At 51.1% G+C, this 19,953-nt stretch overlaps 1 protein-coding gene across 5 annotated transcripts in view; it reads right to left on the bottom strand.

Moving 5' to 3' along the window:
- ABCA3 (ATP binding cassette subfamily A member 3) overlaps positions 1-19,953 on the bottom strand; it is a 60,577-nt gene that overhangs the window by 17,984 nt on the left and 22,640 nt on the right. For all 5 annotated transcript variants that reach the window (XM_064362334.1, XM_064362336.1, XM_012441763.3 and 2 more), the window contains 10 exons: positions 19,388-19,504; positions 19,012-19,132; positions 13,068-13,241; positions 9,829-10,010; positions 6,399-6,542; positions 5,830-5,959; positions 5,002-5,156; positions 4,607-4,762; positions 4,136-4,346; positions 2,377-2,527 (listed from right to left, as the gene is read on the bottom strand). In XM_064362334.1, coding sequence (XP_064218404.1) covers positions 2,377-2,527; positions 4,136-4,346; positions 4,607-4,762; positions 5,002-5,156; positions 5,830-5,959; positions 6,399-6,542; positions 9,829-10,010; positions 13,068-13,241; positions 19,012-19,132; positions 19,388-19,504 — 1,541 coding nt within the window. The remainder of the gene's footprint in view (positions 1-2,376; positions 2,528-4,135; positions 4,347-4,606; positions 4,763-5,001; positions 5,157-5,829; positions 5,960-6,398; positions 6,543-9,828; positions 10,011-13,067; positions 13,242-19,011; positions 19,133-19,387; positions 19,505-19,953) is intronic.

The following is a 19,953-nucleotide window of genomic DNA, read 5'->3' as shown; positions in this document are numbered from 1 at the left end:
CAGGAGGTTAACTCTTTGAAATGCATTTTTTTTTTGAGACAGGATCTTGCTATGTCACTCAGGCTAGAGTGCAGTGGTACAATCTTGGCTCACTGAAACCTTGACTTCCTGGGCTCAAGCAATCCTCTCACCTCAGCCTCCTGAGTAGCTGGGGCTACAGGTGTGCACAACCATACCTGGCTAATTTTAAATTTTTTTGTAGAGATGGGGTCTCAGTATGTTACCCAAGCTGGTCTCCTTCTGCCTTGGCTTCTGAAAGTGCTGGGGTTACAGGCATGAGCCACTATGCCTGGCTAAAAGTTAGGTTCATATGGTTTGATTCTCTAGTTTTCTTTTCTTCTCTTTTTTTTTGAGAAGGAGTCTCACTCTGTCACCCATGCTGGAGTGCAGAGGTGCAGGGGTGTGATCTCAGCCCACTGCAACCTCCGCTCCTGGGTTCAAGTGATTCTCCTGCCTCAGCATCTGGAGTAGCTGGGAATACAGGCACCCACCGCCATACTCGGCTAATTTTTGTATTTTTAGTAGAGACGGGGTTTCACCATGTTGATTAGGCTAGTCTTGAATTCCTGATCTCAGGTGATTCACCCACCTCAGCCTCCCAAACTGCTGGGATGATAGGCATAAGCCACAGCCCCCAGCCAGACTTAGGTTTTTAAGAGCAGTTTTAGGTTCATAGCAAAATTGAGAGGAAGAAGGCCAGGTGCGGTGGCTCACACCTGTAATCCCAGCACTTTGGGAGGCTGAGGTGGGCAGATCACCTGAGGTCAGGGGTTCAAGACCATCCTGGCTAACATGGTGAAACCCTGTTTCTACTAAAAATACAAAAATTAGCCAGGCATGGTGGCAGATGCCTATAATTCCAGCTACACAGGAGGCTGAGGCAGGAGAATCACTTGAACCTAGGAGGCAGAGTTTGCAGTGAGCCAAGATGGCACCATTGCATTCCAGCTTGGTCAACAAGAATGAAACTCTGTCTCAAAAAAAAAAAAATTGAGAGGAAGGGACAGAAATTTCCCACATATCCCACTGTGCCCTGTTTCTGCCTCACGTAAGGTCTTGTGAACACTCTGGCCTGTCAGGCTGCTCGGATAGCAAACACACACATGAAACCACAAAACAAAAGACACTGGTGAGTAATCATTTAGTTGAGGGTTAGGAAAACACTTTCTTTCTTTCTTTCTTTCTTTTTTTAGAGACAGAGTCCCTCTCTGTCACCCAGGCTGGAGTGCAGTAGCGTCATCTCGGCTCATTGCAGCCTCCGCCTCCCGGGTTCAGGAGTCTCCTGCCTCCAGGCATGCACCACCACGCCCGGCTAATTTTTGTATTTTTAGTAGAGATGGGGTTTCACCATGTTGGTCAGGCTGCTCTCGAACTCCTGACCTCATGATCTGCCTGCCTCTGCCTCCCAAAGTGCTGGGATTACAGGCATGAGCCAACGCATGCAGCTGGGAAACAGTTTCTTTCTTTCTTTTTTTTTTTTTTGAGACAGAGTTTTGCTCTTGTTACCCAGGCTGGAGTGCAATGGCGCAATCTCGGCTCACCACAACCTCCGCCTCCTGGGTTCAAGCAATTCTCCTGCTTCAGCCTCCTGAGTAGCTGGGACTACAGGTGCGAGCCACCATGCCCAGCTAATTTTTGTATTTTTAGTAGAGACAGGGTTTCACCTTGTTGACCAGGATGGTCTCGATCTCTTGACCTTGTGATCCATATGCCTCGGCCTCCCAAAGTGCTGGGATTATAGGCGTGAGCCACTGTGCCTGACTGGAAACACTTTCTAAGAACAGAATTAATAGAAGAAATCACAAGAGAAAGGATATTGGCACATTAAGTGCAAAATCTGGGCTTGGTGCAGTGGCTCACGCCTGTAATCCCAGAACTTCACTATGGAGTGTGAGCCCCATATAAGCACTGAGTGCCCTTTGATGAGTGAGAAATGTGATTCTTCTTTCCAGGTCCTACTTATGTTTCTCCTGGCTAGCAGGCCTGGCACCTAGGACCCAGCTAAGCAGATTCACCTGGGCTGTCTGTCCCCAGGCTGAGAGTCTAAGAGTGCCCACTGGCCAGGCCAGAGAGGGGCAGGGCAGGTGCCTCTGAGCACCGAGCCCTCATGGGGATCCCATCTTGGACCTATACCTGTGCGTGCCCTCCCTGGGAGCTGTACCTGTACATGCCCTCCTTGGGAGGTGAACCTGTGCACGCCCTCCAAGGGAGGCATACCTGTGTGTTTTCTCCGTGGGAGTTGTACCTGTGTGCACCTGTGAGTGTTCTCCCTGGGAGTTGTACCTGTGTGCACCCTCTCTGGGAGGCGTACCTCTGTGCACCGTCTCTGGGAGGTGCATCTGCGCATACCTGTGCGTGCCTCCCTGGGAGGCGTACCTGTGAGTGCTCTCTCTGGGAAGGATGAAGGACAGCTCAGCCCCGGCGCTGCTCTCCAGCGTGGCATTGGGGACATGGTGATGGACCAGCTGGGAGATACCTTCGGGGTTGCAGTGCGGCTCCTTCACCAGCGTCATGTGGTAGCCAGCACCTGGAACATAGGGCCACGTGTCAGCCCTCTGGCTGATCCCCCAGGTCTCTTCATGCTCACACAGGGGTCTCTGGGGCTCACTCCAGGCAGGCTGGTGGGAAGGAGGCCAGAGAACCAGAGGTGGGCAGCTGAAGCAGAATGAATGCGTTTCGGAGCTCCCAGAGCTGTCCTGAGGGTCTTGTTTCCTGCTCCCTCTGGGAAGAGCTGCTGGGGATCTGGGGTGCTGAGCACTGTCAGGGACACCTGCTGGAAGGGGGAGTCTCCACCTAACTGTATAAGCATCAGGAAAGGATATCAGCAGCAGCGACAGCCCATGCGTGGGGGATTCTGTCTTGTGAGGTTAACACTGATGGTTATGGTACGATTCTAGGAAGAGATTGTCAGCAGGAGCAGAAGCCAGAGCTACTGGCTATGAGGCCACACTGCACGGCACTATCAGAGACAGCATCTCACCTCTTCCCCAGTGTCACTGTGCAGAAGATGGGATTCCATGCCTTATTATTATTTTTTTTTAGACGGGGTCTTGCTCTGTCACCCAGTCTGGAGTGCAGTGGTGCAATCTTGGCTCACTGTAACTTCTGCCTCCTTGGTTGAAGTGATTCTCCTGCCTCAGCCTCCCGAGTAGCTGGGATTGCAGGCGTGCACCACAATACCAGGCTAAGTTTTTGTATTTTTAGTAGAGACAGGGTTTTACCATGTTGGCCAGGCTGGTCTTGAACTCCTAACCTCAAGTGATCCGCCTGCCTTGGCCTCCCAAAGTGCTGGGATTATAGGCGTGAGCCACTGCACCTGGCCCAATGTCCTCTTTAGAGACAAGGATGCTGGGCCCAGGAAGAGCAATGGCTCTGCCAACTGGGCAGCTGGGCAGGAACTGGCTGGTGAAACTCTCAGAGGTTGTGGCAGACAGTTCCTTGTCCCCTTAGGCCTGTTTTCCTCCCTCCTGGTAACAAAACCCTGGTGTCTTGGCTGAGCATGTGGCCACTCAGGACATAGGCCATCCCCTCTAGCCTGCTGCCGACCACAATGTGTCACCGCTCAGTCACCAGGGCTGCCTGCGTGCTGGCCCCAAGGAAGGCAGCAGAGGAGGGGTATGCACTTGGGGGGTGTCCTAAGGGGAGGAGGGCTCCTGTGTCTTTGCTCCAGCCCCTGTTGGAATGTGGTTGAGGCTGGCACACCCAGTCATGCTGACCAGGAGATGACCTTGAGAGGGAAGCCACAGGTGCACGGTCAGAGGGCCGGGTCCAGATCCTGCTAGACACCGCCGGCCCTGGCCACACCGTGAGCTGCTCTCACACAGGAGCTGCCATGTTGATTTGTGTGTTGGCCTCTCCAAGGGCACTGCTGCTCCTGGTGGCCCTGGGCTTGGCCTCTGTTCTTTTGGTCACGGTTTAACCACATCCTAACCGAACAGACTTTCAGCTCCATTCCCTGCCTCTTCCCTCTCACAAGCACCCCCCTGCCCAGCTAGGCTCTCCACCCAGAGGCAACAGACAGGAGGTCTAGAGAAGGCCACCCCTGCCTGATCTCAGGGCCGTTCATGAAGGCAGCAGTCATTTCCTCGGCACAGCAGCCAGGACACTGACCCTGTCACAGCCTGGCCCCGCTCACCGTATTTCTGCTTGAGGAACAGCGGGGACCCACAGCACTGCAGCTCCCCCTTGGCCATGATGGCGATGCGATCTCCCAGCAGGTCAGCCTCGTCCATGAAGTGGGTGGTCAGTACAATGGTGTGGTCACGTTTCTGCTGCTGAAGAAGGTCCCAGATGGCCCTCCTGGAGATGGCGTCCATGCCCGAAGTGGGCTCGTCCAGCATCAGCACCTGCAGGGGAGAGGCACAGCCTCGTGATGCTGGTAGAGTCATCTCCCAGGGCAAGCCATGCCCCAGGGAGCACCACACCCAGGCCGAGGCTGGCCTTGTGGGAGGCCCCATCAAGGGGTTCGAGGAGCCGGTTCGAGTCCTCCAAAGACGGTGATGGCCTTGTCTGGGGCATCAAGGGCCAAGGTGCCTGGGCCATGGCGGAAGGGCCAGCCTAGGCCGAGCAGCAGGGGAGCCCACTGCCTCCAGTCCCGCTGCCACACCTTGGAGCCTGCGATGAGCGCGATGCCGATGGAGAGCTTGCGCCTCATGCCCCCACTCAGGAAGCGGCTCGGTGAGTTCCACTTGTCCTCCAGGCTGAGGGTGTGCAGCATCTGCTTGACTTCTTCAGGGCATTTCTGGCGCGACAGGCCCTTCAGCTGCAACGACATGGGACATGGGAGATGCAGGGCTCCTGACAGGAGGCCGGCCCTAGTCAGTGAGCTCCTGGAGAGAGGAACCTCCTCTTGATATGGCTGGACTCAGAACCCTGGCTCATGCCCTCCCTGCTCCCTTCCTCCAGTTTAAATCCTTGGAAGAGATCGGGGCACCTGGACTGCCCCAGAAACCCAAGCACCTCAGCAGAAACACCCCTTGCACACCCCTGGCCCTCACTCACCTGGGCATAGAAATAAAGGTGCTCTGCTACTGTCAAGCTGTCAAACAGGATGTCATGCTGGGGGCACAGGCCCAGGCTCTTCCGGATCTGAACCATGTCTTGGGAAATTTCATACCCGCTGATATATGCCCGTCCACTGGTAGGGGGAAAGAGACCTGGGGCCCAGCGGGAGACCCCACGTTCAGCATTAAGATCCTACTCCTCAGCACCAGGGGTAATGACCCCCATCCTGTCTGTCTCCCTTAACTTCCCCTGAGGACCCTGCCCATGAGAGGGCCAGGAACCCTGTTCCCACCAGGGTGGGCTTCGTCTGGGCCAGTGGGAGAAAGAAGCGGCATGGGAACAGTCCTGCCACGGATGCACAGCTAGTCGTGGAGGAGAAACCCACAGCACACAAACACACAGGTGAGTCACCACACTCAGCCCCGCCCCAGGTCCCAGCCTGTGTCACTGCCAGATGCCTTAGTGCTAGGGGAAGACTGAGTGAAACACCAGCTTGGGGGGCGGGGGTGTGGTACACAGGGGACGGCTCTCAGAGGGGGGTTTGGTGACAGAATTAGCACGGGGTGGACCTGCTCCTGTGTGGCCTCATTTGTTTTTACTGACCCCATCAAGCTCGGGCATTCACAGACAGAGGCGGTGAGGAGAGCAGGAGTCCCTGGGGGTCTCCCTGCATGTTGCACTGGGCTTACGGGGCTGAGGCACATCTCTTGCTGCTGTGGCTGGGGAAGGCCTGAAAGCCCCATGGGGGAGTGCAGGGGTGGTGCTGAGAACATGTTGAAGGGGGGCCTGCTGGTTGCAAGGGACATGAGGCCACCCATCCCTCACCTGTAAGCATGGAAAGGGTGGTGGTCTTCCCGGCGCCATTGTGGCCCAGTAGGACGGTGATCTGCCCCTCGTACACGTTTAGGTTCAGGTCTCTGACGGCTGCCCGGTCCTTATTTCCCACCCTGAACACCTGCAGGAGAGGCAGAGGCTGCCCTGGGCTACCCACAGCTCCGAGGCCCACAACGAAGGCCTCTCCTGCTCCCCTGCCCGTCTAGGAAGGAGCCAAGCCCAGCGTCACATCAGTGTGCAGAGGGGAGGGATGTTTCGGGCATATGTTGCTCCTGGCTGCTCCCCTCCGGCTTCCCCCAACCCCAACATGTCCCAGACACCCTCAGTGTCTCTGCAACACTGAGAGGCCCATGAGGCTGAGGCACTGCTGGACGGCCGAGTCCGGCATCCCCTGAGAAGCTGGAGACGTAGTCTGTGCCCTAGAGAACCTCCTTCAGGGCAGGAGGGAACAAGGCTCAGAGGGAGCACCTGGCAGGCCGTGAGGTCTCACTGCTGTGCTGCTAAGTATTCCCTGTGGTCCTAGCAGTCCCGGCCCTCCCTGACCCCATGGGAGGCGGCACCTTGGACAGGTGCTTGATCTTGATCCCCGCTACCAGGTCCTCTGGCTCAGCTTCAAAGTACTCAGTTCTCAGCGCCTTCTCGGGGTCACTGTCTTCTTCCTCCTTCCCTGTGACTGTCCTTGGCTTCCCACACCAATAGGAGGGCTGAGAGGGAAGAAGACGGCTGTCAGTTTTCAGTTTGTTTTGTTTGTGACTAGCAAAGCAACAACCAGCGGACACACTAGATGCACACAGCCATGTTTTCGAGGCACTGCTGTGGAGAAGGCGCTGCCCAGAGACAGCCCCACAGTGACCCTGACTTGCTTCCTCCCTGGGAAAGCTCAAAGCCTCAGTTTCCTAACCTGGCGAGTGGGCATAACAGTTACACATAGGCTTGTGAAGATGAACTTGGATCCTATACAGGGGAAGGGAGTTCGTCTGCAATGAAATTTCATACAGAGAGGTTATCTAACGCTCCACTCCAGAGGGACGTGGGGCCAAAATGGAAAGGAAGCTGTGTCCCCATGCCACCCGGCTGCTTCCTTGCTCAAGCTCCATGTGAGCTCGTGCCTGTAAGCAAGAGAAGCCGAAGGTGCCGCGCCTCCCTCTGCTGTGAGGAAGCCTCTTCCCGTCCTCTGTGTGGCCATTACAGAAACAGCTCGGTGCATGGGGTAATAACACAGCCACGTACCTCACACACCGCCCTTGAGGACAGTGCCTACATGGATGCAGTCAACATGGTGGTGCAGGCAAAGCACCAGGGAAAGTGAAAGCAACAGCCTGGCAGGATCAGTGCCGGGGAAGTTGTGGGGCGGGAACTTGTTCACCTGCAGCTCCGTGCCCAGTGCACTTCCGGCACCCGGAACAGCGTCTGGCACACACTGCACTTCACTGGTTCTCAGGAACACAGCTCTCATATGTAAAGTTATTTTAAAATCAGAATGCATCTTAAATCATAAAATGCCTTAGAGCAACTGTGGCATTTTTATTTCTTAGTGATAGATGGAGTAACCATTACCTCTAACAATCAGTGTCATCTTAGAGTTGATGAATTACAATAGTGGACACTTGATAAATATTTGCAGAATCAAAGAATGAAAAAAGAAATGGTCTTGGCCGGACATGGTGGCTCACGTCTGTAATCCCAGCACTTTGGGAGGCTGAGGCAGGTGGATCACCTGAGGTCAAGAGCTCTAGATCAGCCTGGCCAACATGGGGAAAGCCCATCTCTACTAAAAATACAAAAATTAGCCGGGCATGGTGGTGCATGCCTGTAATCCCAGCTACTCAGGAGGCTGTGGCAGGAGAATTGCTTGAACCTGGGAGGTGAAGGTTGCAGTAAGGTGAGATCATGCCATTGCATGCCAGCCTGGGCAACAAAGCTAGACTCTGACTCAAAAGAAAAAAAAAAAGGCCTTAACTAGCCATCAGTAGGGAATTAGTTAAAGATATGGTGATGACCCCATAGGATAGAATACCCTGTGTCACTATAAACGAAAGTGATACTTAAAGAGGTATATGCCTAGAAATATATTTATAAATATAACAAAATTTGTCAATATATTTAGATAATAATCTAAATCTATATTTATAAATAGACAAATACATATATGTATTTAAGATATCTGAGTTGTACTATTAGGTTAAAAAAGCAAGTTTTAAGCATTTTTTACATTACAATCCTTTTTTTTTGGAGACAGGGTCTCACTTTGTCACCAAAGTTGGAGTACAGTGGTGTGAACACTTCTCACTACAGCCTCAACCTCCTTGGCTCAAGTGATCCTTCTGCCTCAGCCTCCCAAGTAGCTGGGACCACAGGCGTGTGCCGCCTGGCTAATATATATATATATATTTATTTTTTATTATGAATTTTTTTGAGACAGTGTCTTGCTCTGTCACCCAAGCTGGAGTGCAGTGGCTTGATCTCAGCTCTTTGCAACCTCTGCATCCCATGTTCAAGTGATTCTCCTGCCTCAGCCTCCTGAGTAGCTGAAACTACAGGCACATGCAACCACACCCGGCTAATTTTTCGTATTTTTAGTAGAGACAGGGTTTCACTGTGTTAGGCAGGATGGCCTCAATTTCCTGACCTAGTGATCCGCCTGCCACAGCCTCCCAAAGTGCTGGGATTATAGGCGTGATCCACCATGCCCGGCCATATTTTTTTATTTTTCACTTATTTTGTAGACATGTGGTTTCACTATGTTGCCCAGGCCAGTCTCTAACTCCTGCTCTCAAGTGCTGCTTCTACCTCAGCCTCCCAAAGTGCTGGGATTACAGGCATGAATGACCGTGTCCACGCTTATCCCATTTTTTTTTTTTTTGAGACAGTGTCTCGGTCTGTCGCCCAGGCTGGAGTGTAGTGGCACAATCTCAGCTCACTGCAACCTCTGCATCCCAGGTTCAAACAAATCTCCCTGCCTCAGCCTCCTGAGTAGCTGGGATTACAGGCGTCTGCCACCACGCCTGGCTAATTTTTTTTATTTTTTATTTTTTTGAGACAGAGTTTCACTCTTGTTGCCCAGGCCGGAGTGCAATGGTGTGACCTCAGCTCACCGCAACCTTGGCCTTCCGGGTTCAGGCAATTCTCCTGCTTCAGCCTGCAGAGTAGCTGGAATTACAAGCATGTGCTCCCCATGCCCGGCTAATTTTTGTATTTTCAGTAGAGACAGGGTTTCTCCATGTTGGTCAGGCTGGTCTCAAACTCTCGATCTCAGGTGATCTGCCCACCACAGCCTCCCAAAGTGCTGGGATTACAGGCATGAGCCACCACACCTGGCCTTTTTTTTTTGGTATTTTTTTTTAGTAGAGACACAGTTTCACCATGTTGGCCAAGCTCTCTGACCTCAGGTGATCCACCCATCTTGGCATCCCAAAGCGCTGGGATTACAGGTGTAAACCATTGCGCCCGGCCTCTGATCCCATTTTTATAAAACAAATGAAGCTATGCTACATGTGGATCCATAAATGCAGAGAAGGAAACTCGGCAAAGTACACACCAAATGTCAACAGTGTTCATCTCACCATGAGACTGAGCTACAGATTCTAGGAAAGTGATCATTTTCATAAGAAGCTAGATTTTGTAGGCAGAAAACCCAGTAAGCTACTTTTTACAAGAAAAGAGGCAGGAATTGAGGAGGCAGGTGGGCAACAGAAGCTGCATGTGTGGGTCTTGCACAGAGGGGCCACAGCAGCACCTTCTCTGCACCCCTCTGCCTCAGGCCCCGGAGTGAAAGGGTTTGTCTCTGGTATGGTGGGTTTTCATCTCTCTCTGAATCAATCCCAAGGGCCCTTAGGACACACCACCCCCTGTGTGCACAGGGCAGGGTTCTGTGTCCCAGCCCCATGCAGGCGCTGCATGCCAGGGACTCGGAGGGATCCCTGAGCAGGCACTGGGGACACCTCTGCACTCACAGAGGCAGCAGCTCAAGAGCAGGGTGTCAGAACTCACCATGAAGAAGAAGTACCAGGGCTGAGGCACACCGAACTGCCCTGGGAAGACGGCCTCTATGTACCAGGTCACCAGGCCGTAGAGCACGGAGTCCAGCAGCAGCATCCCCAGCACCTGCCCGAAGCAGAAGTCATCGTCCACATTGACGGGACTCAGGAGGTCTTGCCACTGGATGCCCACGCCTGGAAGACACACCAGGAAAGTGGCCTGAAACTGGGCAGGGTGGGGGGCCCAGGGACCCCAAAGCCCCTGATGGCGCAGGTGTGCACGTTTGGCCTTGCATGGTCGCTGCTTGGCCAGCATGCCTTTTTCCTTCTGGGTTTTATAACAAACCTGATAGCTTTCTTCAAGTCTGTCAGACAACCGCAGGTTACAAAATCATTAAGTCACAGACCAGCAACAGCTTATTCACTGAACAAGACAGGCTTGCATTTAATGTGACACATATGCACATATGTACACACATACACATGCACCCACATCTCTGATTTGAGAACGGCCAATGTGGGTCAATGTGCATTAGTAGAAGTCTTTATTTATTTATTGCTTTTTTTGAGACAAGACTCTTGCTCTGTCACCCAGGCTGGAGTGGAGTGGCACGATGTTGGCTCACTGCAACCTCTGCCTCTCAGGTTCAAATGATTCTACTGCCTCAGCTTTCTGAGTAGCTGGGATTACAGGCACATACCACCACGCCCGGCTAAGTTTTGTATTTTTAGTAGAGACGGGGTTTCACCATGTTGGCCAGGCTGGTTTTGAATTCTTGACCTCAAGCGATCCAATCGCCTCAGCCTCCCAAAGTGCTGGGATTACAGGCATGAGCCACCCCACCCAGCCTAGTATAAGTTTTATTTTAAATTTTAATTTTGTAGTAACGGGGGTCTTGCTATGTTGCCCAGGATGAGCTCAAACTCCTGCCTTAAGCCTTCCTCCTGCCTCGGCCATGTGTTTTTTAATCACAGAAATATTTCAAACATGTTTGTAAAGCTCTCTTTAATGGAGCTCATGGTTTTCATCTTCTTTCTGGTTTGCCAACATTGCTGTCCTGACAGTGCTAGGGATCTGTGTGTTCGAACACCCTCTGTTTGGCCAAAGACCCTGATGCAAATACTGCTTCCAGCCTTGGTGAGTCTGCACTTTCAAACAAACAGATTTGTCTGTTTTAAGAAAATTCACTCTAGCTGGGTGTGGTGGCTCACATCTCTAATCCCAGCACTTTGGAAGGCTGAGGCAGGAGGACTGCTTGAGGCCAGGAGTTTGGGACCAGCCTGGGCAACACAGGCAAATGGCTGGATGTGGTGGCACATGCCTGTGGTCCCAGCTACTCAGGAGGCTCAGGTGGGAGGATCACTTGAGCCTGAGAGGTCAGGGCTACAGTGAACTATTTTCTTGCCACTGTACTCCAGCCTGGGCAATGGAGTGAGACCCTGTCTCTAAAAAAAATTTTAAAGAGGAAGCAAAAGAACAAAGTCTACATTTTATCAACACATGATGAAACATGGAAACACATATATATAGAAGCTAAAGTGTTAGGAGACACTGCCAAGTGAAGAAAACCATTCTAATGAAAGATAAAGCAACACTGAACACTCTTACCTCCTTCCACAGACCCAGACCTTTGCAGGCTGCAGCTAGGAACTGCATGGTGCCATGGCTTGACTGGGTTCCCCAAATTCATATGTTGGAGACTTGACCTCTGATGCAGCAGTGTTGGGAGGGGGCCTAGCTAGAGGCTCTCAGGCCAGGTTTGGTGCCCACTGTGGGCCTTGCAGAATGAGAACCCACAGGCCAAGGCAGACCAAGGAAGTGTTTTACTTAATTTAATTTCATAAAAATTAAGAAAAGAAGTGAGTCATGATGGTGCCACTGCACTTCAGGCTAGGTGAACACAGTGAGACACTGTCTCAAAAAACAAACCAGAAAAGAAAAAGGCACTGTAGTTTATCACTTGTTTCTCTCTTAGGCCTCTCTGCCACCATCACCAATCAATGCAGGTGGCACTGGGAAGATGCTAATTCTTGTTTATTTTTTTGATGGAGTCTAGCTCTGTCACCCAGGCTAGAGTGCAGTGACACAATCTTGGCTCACTGCAACCTCCATCTCCCAGGTTCACGCGATTCTCCTGTCTCAGTCTCCCAAGTAGCTGGGATTACAGGTGCCTGCCACCATGCCTGGCTAATCTTTGTATTTTTAGTAGAGACGGGGTTTCACTGTGTTGGCCAGGCTAGTCTCGATCTCCTGACCTTGTGATCCGCCCGCCTCAGCCTCCCAAAGTGCTGGGATTACAAGTGTGAGCCACCGTGCCTGGCCGGAAGATGTTAATTCTACCCTCTATCAAGAGCAGTGGTTGATCAAAAGTCCTCAAAACCCTGCTGGGTACAGTGGCTCATGTCTGTAATCCTAGCACTTCAGAAGGTGGACAGCAGATCATTTGAGGTCAGGAGTTCAAAACCAGCCTGGCCAACATGGTGAAACCCCCTCTATACTAAAAATATTAAAAAAATAAGATGGGCATGGTGGTAGACACCTGCGGTCCTAGCTACTCAGGAGGTAAAAGTGGGAGGATCGCTTGAACCTGGGAGGCAGAGGTTGCAGTGAGCCAAGACTGCACCACTGCACTTCAGCCTGGGCAACAGAGCAAGACTCTGTATCAAAAAAAAAAAAAAAAAAAAGGTCCTCAAAACTCACAGACTTTGAGATCTCTGGTGTAATAATTTTCAATGTCTCAGGAAGCTGGAAGAGGCCAGGTGTGATGTCTCATGCCTGTAATACTGGCTATTCAGGAGGACTGCTTGAGGCCAGGAGTTTGAGACCAGGCTGAGCAACACAGTGAGATCCCATCGCTATAAAATATTTAAAAACTAAAAAAAATAAAAAATAAAACCGGAAAGAGGCTCAGATCACTAAGTTAGATCCCTCCATCAGACAAGATGCATGTGTGGTGCCAATGCCGGTGGATGCTCCAACCCTCTTGTCCTCTGAGCTTTGGGCTTCTTCGGCCCACTGCCCTGTGGCCCCCATCACCTCCCGTTCTGCCATGAAGCTGAGCTTCCCTCGACCGGGGACATGGCCGGCTCCCAGCCCACACTCAGCGCTGTCTGCGGATGCTGCGCGCTTCAGCGGTCCCGACTGCCTGCCAACCGTCCTAGGTGCAGCCTTGCTGCTGGCGGCTCCTGTGGCTGGATGCTCTCAAAGGTGACTGATTTGGCAAGAACAGCCTGGGTAAGGCAAACACTCACCTTTCGCCTCAAATTTCCCAATGAGCTGGGCTCCCATTGCCATGGCGACGTTGGACAGGAGGCAGGAGCAGAGCTTCTGGCTCAGAGTCATCCAGTTGTACCGAGGGGCCACAAAAAAGTAGGGGATGTAGGTGAAGAAATAGAGGAAGCCGCCGAAGGCTGCCGCCATGTTGGCTGCAGGTAGAGAAAGACCCGGGGGACACGAGTGTCAGCGCCTTCAGAAGGGGCTTGGGCCCCTGGAGATACAGGGAACCCCTCCTCCTGGGGCCAAGCCATCCAACCTGCTCCCAGCTGCTGCCCTCCACACAAGACACAAGCCCTGGCAGCCTGGGCTTCCCGATGTCTCATTCATTCATTTGTTCAATCGTTAGATACTCACTGAGCACTCTGTTCCAGGCACGAGGGAGGCAGCCCGCATAAAACATCAGAGAAAACCCCTCCCCTCCCACTCCTGGAATCTAGTAGGGTGACAGAGAGCAATGTGTGTTCAATGGAGACACACGCTGGACACAGCAGGGAGGCGCAGGATGGGAGAAGAGGCTCCCACGGGCAAGGAAGGCTTTGAGGAGAAGGTTACACACAAGAAGGACCCGGAATAGGTGAGTGAGTGGGTTACGGAGGTGTGGAGAGATCTGCATGTTTTCTGTCCATGCCAGCAGTGCTCTCTTTGTTTTTGTTTTTGTTTTTCCTTTTGAGATTGGGTCTCCCTCTGTCACCTAGGAGTGCAGTGGTGCCATCATAACTCACTGCAGCCTCCACCTCCTAGGCCCAAGCGCTCCTCCCACCTCCGGCTAGGGAGAGCAGCTGGGACAACATGCATATAGTATCACTCCTGGCTCATTTAAAACTTTTTTTTGTAGAGATGGGTCTCCCTATTTTGTCAGGGCTAGTCTAAAGCTCCTAGGCTCAAGGGATCCTCCCGCCTCGGTGTCCCAAAGTATTGAGATTACAGGTCTGAACCACTGTGCCCAGCCATCAAAATCTTTGCTCTTTTTTTTTTTGAGATGGAGTCTTGCTCTTGTTGCCCAGGCTGGTGGAGAGCAATGGCGTGATCTCGGTTCACTGCAACCTCTGCCTTACGGGTTCAAGTGCTTGTCCTGCTTCAGCCTCCCGAGTAGCTGGGATTACAGGCATACACCACCACACCCAGCTAATTTTTGTATTTTTAGTAGAGATGGGGTTTCTTCATGTTGATCAGGCTGGTCTCAAACTCCTGACCTCAGGTGATCCACCCGCTTCGGCCTCCCAAAGTGCTGGGATTACAGGTGTGAGCCACCGCACCCGGCCCTAATTGTTGGTCTTAAGACCTCTTTCTATCCTTAAAAATTATTAAGGACACCAAAGGGCTTTTTTAATGTGGGTTTTTTATATATATATATATATATATATCCATATTTATTCTACAAGAAGTTTATACTAAGAACATTTAAAACTCTTAAATTTAAGAATAAAAGTAATAAATCCATTACAAGTTAACATAAATATTTTTATGAAAAAAAAACCCCACATTCTCCACAATTTAGTGAGAAGAATGGCAGTGGTTTTTCTAATCTTTTTCTTTTTCTTTTTTTTCTGAGACAGGGTCTCATTCCGTTACCCAGGCTCTAGTGCAGTGGTGTGATTTCAGCTCACTGCAACCTCCACCTCCCGGGCTCAAGCAATCCTCCCACCTCAGCCTCCTGAGTAGGTGGGACTAAAGGTGTGTGCCACCATGCCCGGATAATTTTTTTTATATTTTTAGTAGAGACAAGGTTTTGCCATGTTGCCCAGGCTGGGCTTGAACTCCTGGGCACAAGCAATCTGCCCATCTTGGCCTCCCAAAGTGCTGGGATTACAGACGTCAGTCACCGTGCTCGGCTGATTTTTTTTTTTTTCTTTACTGGTTTTTTACCCCTCCACCTCTGGTACTTGAGTCAGGAACAATGTTTCACATTTTTGTAAACATCCATAATATTAAATGACTCTACTGCCTCAGCCTCCCAAGTAGCAGGGATCTGATTTAACAGATTAAATCTGTCAGACTTTAATCTGGCTTAACAGATTACAGCTGGGTCCTCACATCTGCCTGTTTACCCTTTTATGTTGTTTGGTTGATGTATATGAAGAAAATCTGGCCTCACACAGCTAGACAGTTGGAAAAGTAAAGGGTATTGTAGTGATTTTTACAGATATCTGTGGATATTCTTCTTTGATACTATAGCATTCAAGCGCCACTGAACAAGCAGTAATTTTGGAAAGCTTAGTTGCCATAAAGTAACCAATGAACTTTCTGCACTCTGTTGATGTTAACATTCATTGGCTTATCCTGCACTTTGGATTTTTTTATTTTTGGAGACAGAGTCTCTCTCCATCACCGAGGGTGGAATGCAATGGCACGATCTTAGCGCACTGCAACTTCTGCCTCCCAGGTTCAAGCGATTTTTCTGCCTTAGCCTCCCAAGCAGCCGGGATTATAAGTGCCCACCTCCATGTCACGCCAATGTCCCAGGTACTTGGGAGGCTGAGGCAGGAGAATTGTTTGAACCCAGGAGGCAGTGTTTACAGTGAGCCAAGACTGTGCCACTACACTCCAGCCTGGGCAACAGAGTGAGACTCTGTCACACAAAAAGAAGAAGAAAGGGAGTTGTAAAAGTATAGTTAACAAAAAGAAATTAAGAGGCTGGGCGCAGTGGCTCACATCTGTAATCCCAGCACTCTGGGAGACCAAGGTGGGAGGATCACTTGAGGTCAGGAATTTGCCACCAGCCTGGCCAACATGGCAAAACCCTGTCTCTACTAAAAATACAAAAATTAGCTGGGTGTGCTGGGGGGCATCTGTAGCCCCAGCTACTCAGGAGGCTAGCCAATTGTGCCACTATACTCAGCCTGGGCAACAGAGAGAGACTCCATCTCAAAAAAAAAAAAGTAGTTAAGAGATGTGAGGGGGCTGGGCATGGTGGCTCACACCTGTAATCCCAGCACTTTGGGAGGCTGAGGCAGGCAGATCAGAAGGTCAGGAATTTGAGACCAGCCTGGCCAGCATGGCGAAACCCCATCCCTACTAAAAATACAAAAAATTAGCCAGGCATGGTGGCATGTACCTGTAGTCCCAGCTACTTGAGAGGCTGAGGCAGGTGAATTACCTGAACCCAGTAGACGGAGGTTGCAGTGAGCTGACATCATGCCACTGCACTCCAGCCTAGGTGACAAGAGCAAGACTCCTTCTCAAAAAAAAAAAAAAAAACACGTGGAAGACTGAGAGATACCCCTTCACACCATTTAGGATGGCGGTTATAAAAAACAATCAGAAAACAATGGGTGTTGGCGAGGATTCGGGGGACTATGGCATCCTGTGCACTGCTGGTGGGAATGTGCAACGGTGCAGACATTGTGGGAAAGACAGTCTGGCAGGTTCTCAAAAGTTAAACACAGAACTGCCATAGGATTCGGCAATTCCATATCTGGGTGTACACCCAAAGAATTAAAAGCAAGGACCCATGTCCAGCACAGCACACGCAAGACAGCCACAACGCAGGGACACCCAAGAGTTCGACGACGGATGAACAAGTAAACAAAACGTGGCCCACTGACATTGTGGAATATCATCTAGCCTGGAAAAGGACAGGAATTCAGGCTACAGCACGGATGAACCTTGGAGACGCTATCTATGCTCAGTGAAACAAGCCAGGCACAGAATATAAATGCTGTACGATTCCTCTTACACCGAGTCCCTAGATTCATCAAACTCTTAGGGACAAGAAGTAGGATGTTGGTTTCCAGGGAATGGGGGTGGGGGAGTCAGTGTTTCACAGGGACTGAGTTTCAGTAAGGAAACATGAAAACCATTCTGGAGGTGGACATGGGGGTGGTGCAAAACGATGTGAATGTGCTTAACACCACTGACCTGTATGCTTAAAACAGCCACAGCAGGCTGGGAGCAGTGGCTCACACCTGTAATCCCAGCACTTTGGGAGGCCAAGGCGGGTGGATCATGAGGTCAGGAGATTGAGACCAGCCTGGCCAACATGGTGAAACCCCATCTCTACTAAAAATACAAAAATTAGCCTGGCGTGGTGGTACATGCCTATAATCCCAGCTACTCAGGAGACTGAGGCAACAGAATTGCTTGAATCCAGGAGGTGGAGGTTGTAGTGAGCCGAGATCGTGCCGTTGCACTCCAGCCTGGGCGACAGAGCAAGACTATGTGTCAAAAAAAAAAAAGAAAAAGAAAAATCACACCTACCCTGTTGGCAGACTTCCCACGAACAATGAGTATCAGATGGCAATAAGAACATCATAAAATTGCCAAGGGAGAATACCTATCCATGGAGAACTTCATAGGCAGCTAACATATTATACAGCAGTGAAGGCAAAATAAAGACACCTTTGGAGGTATAAAGTCAAAAGCATAAACCACTCACTGATGCCCACTAGGAGAACTACTCAAGGATGTGCTTCAACACAGACAAGAGTGACTCTAAAGAAGCTGAGTACACGAAAATCACACGCACATCAAATATGTCGGCAAAGCACAGGAATGTCACATAGAAAGTAATTGCTTACGATTTTTTTTTTTTTTTTTGAGACAGGATCCCTCTCTTGTTACCCAGGCTAGAGTGCAGTGGTACAATCTCAGCTCACTTCAAACTTCCACCTCCTGGGCTCAAGCAATCCTCCCACCTCAGCCTCCGGAGTAGCTGGGACCACAGGCGCATGCCACCACACCTGGCTAATTTTTAAACATTTTTTTTGTAGAGACAGGGTCTTGCCATGTTGCCCAGGCTGGTCTTAAACTCCTGGGCTCAAGTGATCCTCCTGCCTTGGCCTCATAATACACTGGGATTACAGGTGTGAGCTACCATGTTGTCACTTAAGTTTTTTTTTTCCCTTTCCTTTCCTCTTTCCTTCCCTTTCTCCTTTCCCCTTTTTTCCTTCCCTTCCTTTCCCTCCTTCCTGGTGTGAGCTACCATGTCATCACTTATGTGTTTTTGTTTTCCTCTCCCTCTCCCTCCCTCCCTGTCTCCCTCTCTCTCTCTTTCTCTCTTTCTCTCATTTTTTCTTTCTTGACAGAGTCTTGCTCTGTTGCCAGGCTGGAGTGCAGTGGCATGATTTGGCTCACTGCAACCTCCACCTCTCGGGTTCAGGCGATTCCCCTGCCTCACAACCTTCTGAGTAGCTGGAACTACTGAATCTGTACTAAAAATACAAAAAAAAAAAAAAAAAAAAATTAGCCAGGTATGGTGGTGCACGCCTGTAATCCCAGCTACTCAGGAAGCTGAGGCAGGGGAATCACTTGAACCTAGGAGGCAGAGGTTGCAGTGAGCCAAGATTGTGCCATTGCACTCCAGCCTGGGCCACAGAGTGAGACCCTGTCTTAAAAAAAAAAAACTGGGAATCACTAGCAAGTACTTAGAGTGGTGGTGAGGTTGGAGTTATATCTGGGAGGAGGCTGGGAATACTGAATAACTTCACTTTTTGGAATTTTAGAGGTAAGCAATTAAGTGAAACATTAAAGGTGGTCACTAAAAAAAGAGAAATATAACTTATAGCCTCTGAACCATCAGAGGCAAAGGGCACTAGAGGAGACTGTATCACCCAACAGAACGCTGGGAAGGAGAAGAAATGGGCAAAGGAGAATGACAACAAAGCGAATACACAAAATTCAGACAGGAGAAATGACCTTCAACGTGACCATCACCGCGAGGCTCTGCACATGGCCGGGCTCACTTTGTCCTCACTTCTGGCTCGCCTTCCCTTTGGGCTGCTGGACAGCGCTCAGCACAGCCACCCACTTGCTTGCCTTCTCTGAATTCTCCTCCTCCCAGTCCAACCTTCCCCTCATCAGCTCCTCCCTGGGCAGCTCGACCAGGCCCCTCTCCCTTGCAATCACAGCCTCTGGGTGATTTCCACGCAGATGGCCTTTGGCCCCTTGGCAACCCTACTCTGCCCCATGACTGGGACTCACCTTTGCTGAAGAAGGTGCTGACCATGAAGCTGAAAGAGATGGTAGAGATGGCGAAGCAGAGCAGGAAGGCCAGCACCAGGGAGGGGTCACTGCGGGACAGCACAGCCACATCCGGCTTCACCTGTGGGGCGCAGGCAGGAGTCGGGTGGGGTGGGCCGGAGGGGGTGGACCAGGAGGACTCCTGAACATCCCTGGTCACAGGGATGTGGCTCCACGGCCCCGGGAGTGGGACATCCACCGCTCCTCTCCTCCAAGAGGGAAAGACTCTCTCTAAAGTTGCTGACCATGGAGTTCTTCCGAAGAGGGCCCTGCTGGGGTGCCCTGGCTGCCCTGACTCTTCCCCGCTTCACCGGAGCCCCGCTGATGCCACACTCACCTTGACACAGAACAGCAGAGTCATGAAGGAGGAGGCGATGAGGAGGAAGAGGAAGAACACGAGGAACCAGGCGCTCCAGTGCAGCCAGCTGCTGAGCCCCATCATGCGCATGTACTCCTGGGGAGAGAAGCCGCCATGCTGCTGGGGGCCCACCGCTGCCTGCCAGAACAGCATGTGCCAGGCTGGACAGCAGAAGGCCTGAGTCTCACTGCCCCGGCAGCCCCCTTTCCTCACTTTTTTTGGGAGACAGGGACTGGCTGTGTCACCTACGCTGGAGTGCAAAGGCACAATCATAGCTCACTGCAGCCTTGAATTCCTGGATTCAAGTGATCCTCCCATCTTACTCTCCTGAGTAGCTAGGACTATAGGTGGGTGCCACCATGCCCGGCTCCTTTTAAACATTTTTTTTTGTAGAGACAGGGTCTTACTATGTTGGCCAGTTTGGTCTTGCTCAAACTGCTGGGCTCAAGTCATCTACCTGCCTCAGCCTCCCAAGGTGCTGGGATTACAGGCATGAGCCACTGCAGCCCACCAGCCCTCTATTCTGTCGAGTGATTTCACACTCC

This window comes from Aotus nancymaae, unplaced genomic scaffold (genome assembly GCF_030222135.1).
Source record: "Aotus nancymaae isolate 86718 unplaced genomic scaffold, 86718_ANA_hifiasm-v0.15.2.pri h1tg000049l, whole genome shotgun sequence".
Lineage (NCBI taxonomy): Eukaryota > Metazoa > Chordata > Mammalia > Primates > Aotidae > Aotus > Aotus nancymaae.
This window is presented reverse-complemented; position numbering and strand designations above follow the sequence as displayed.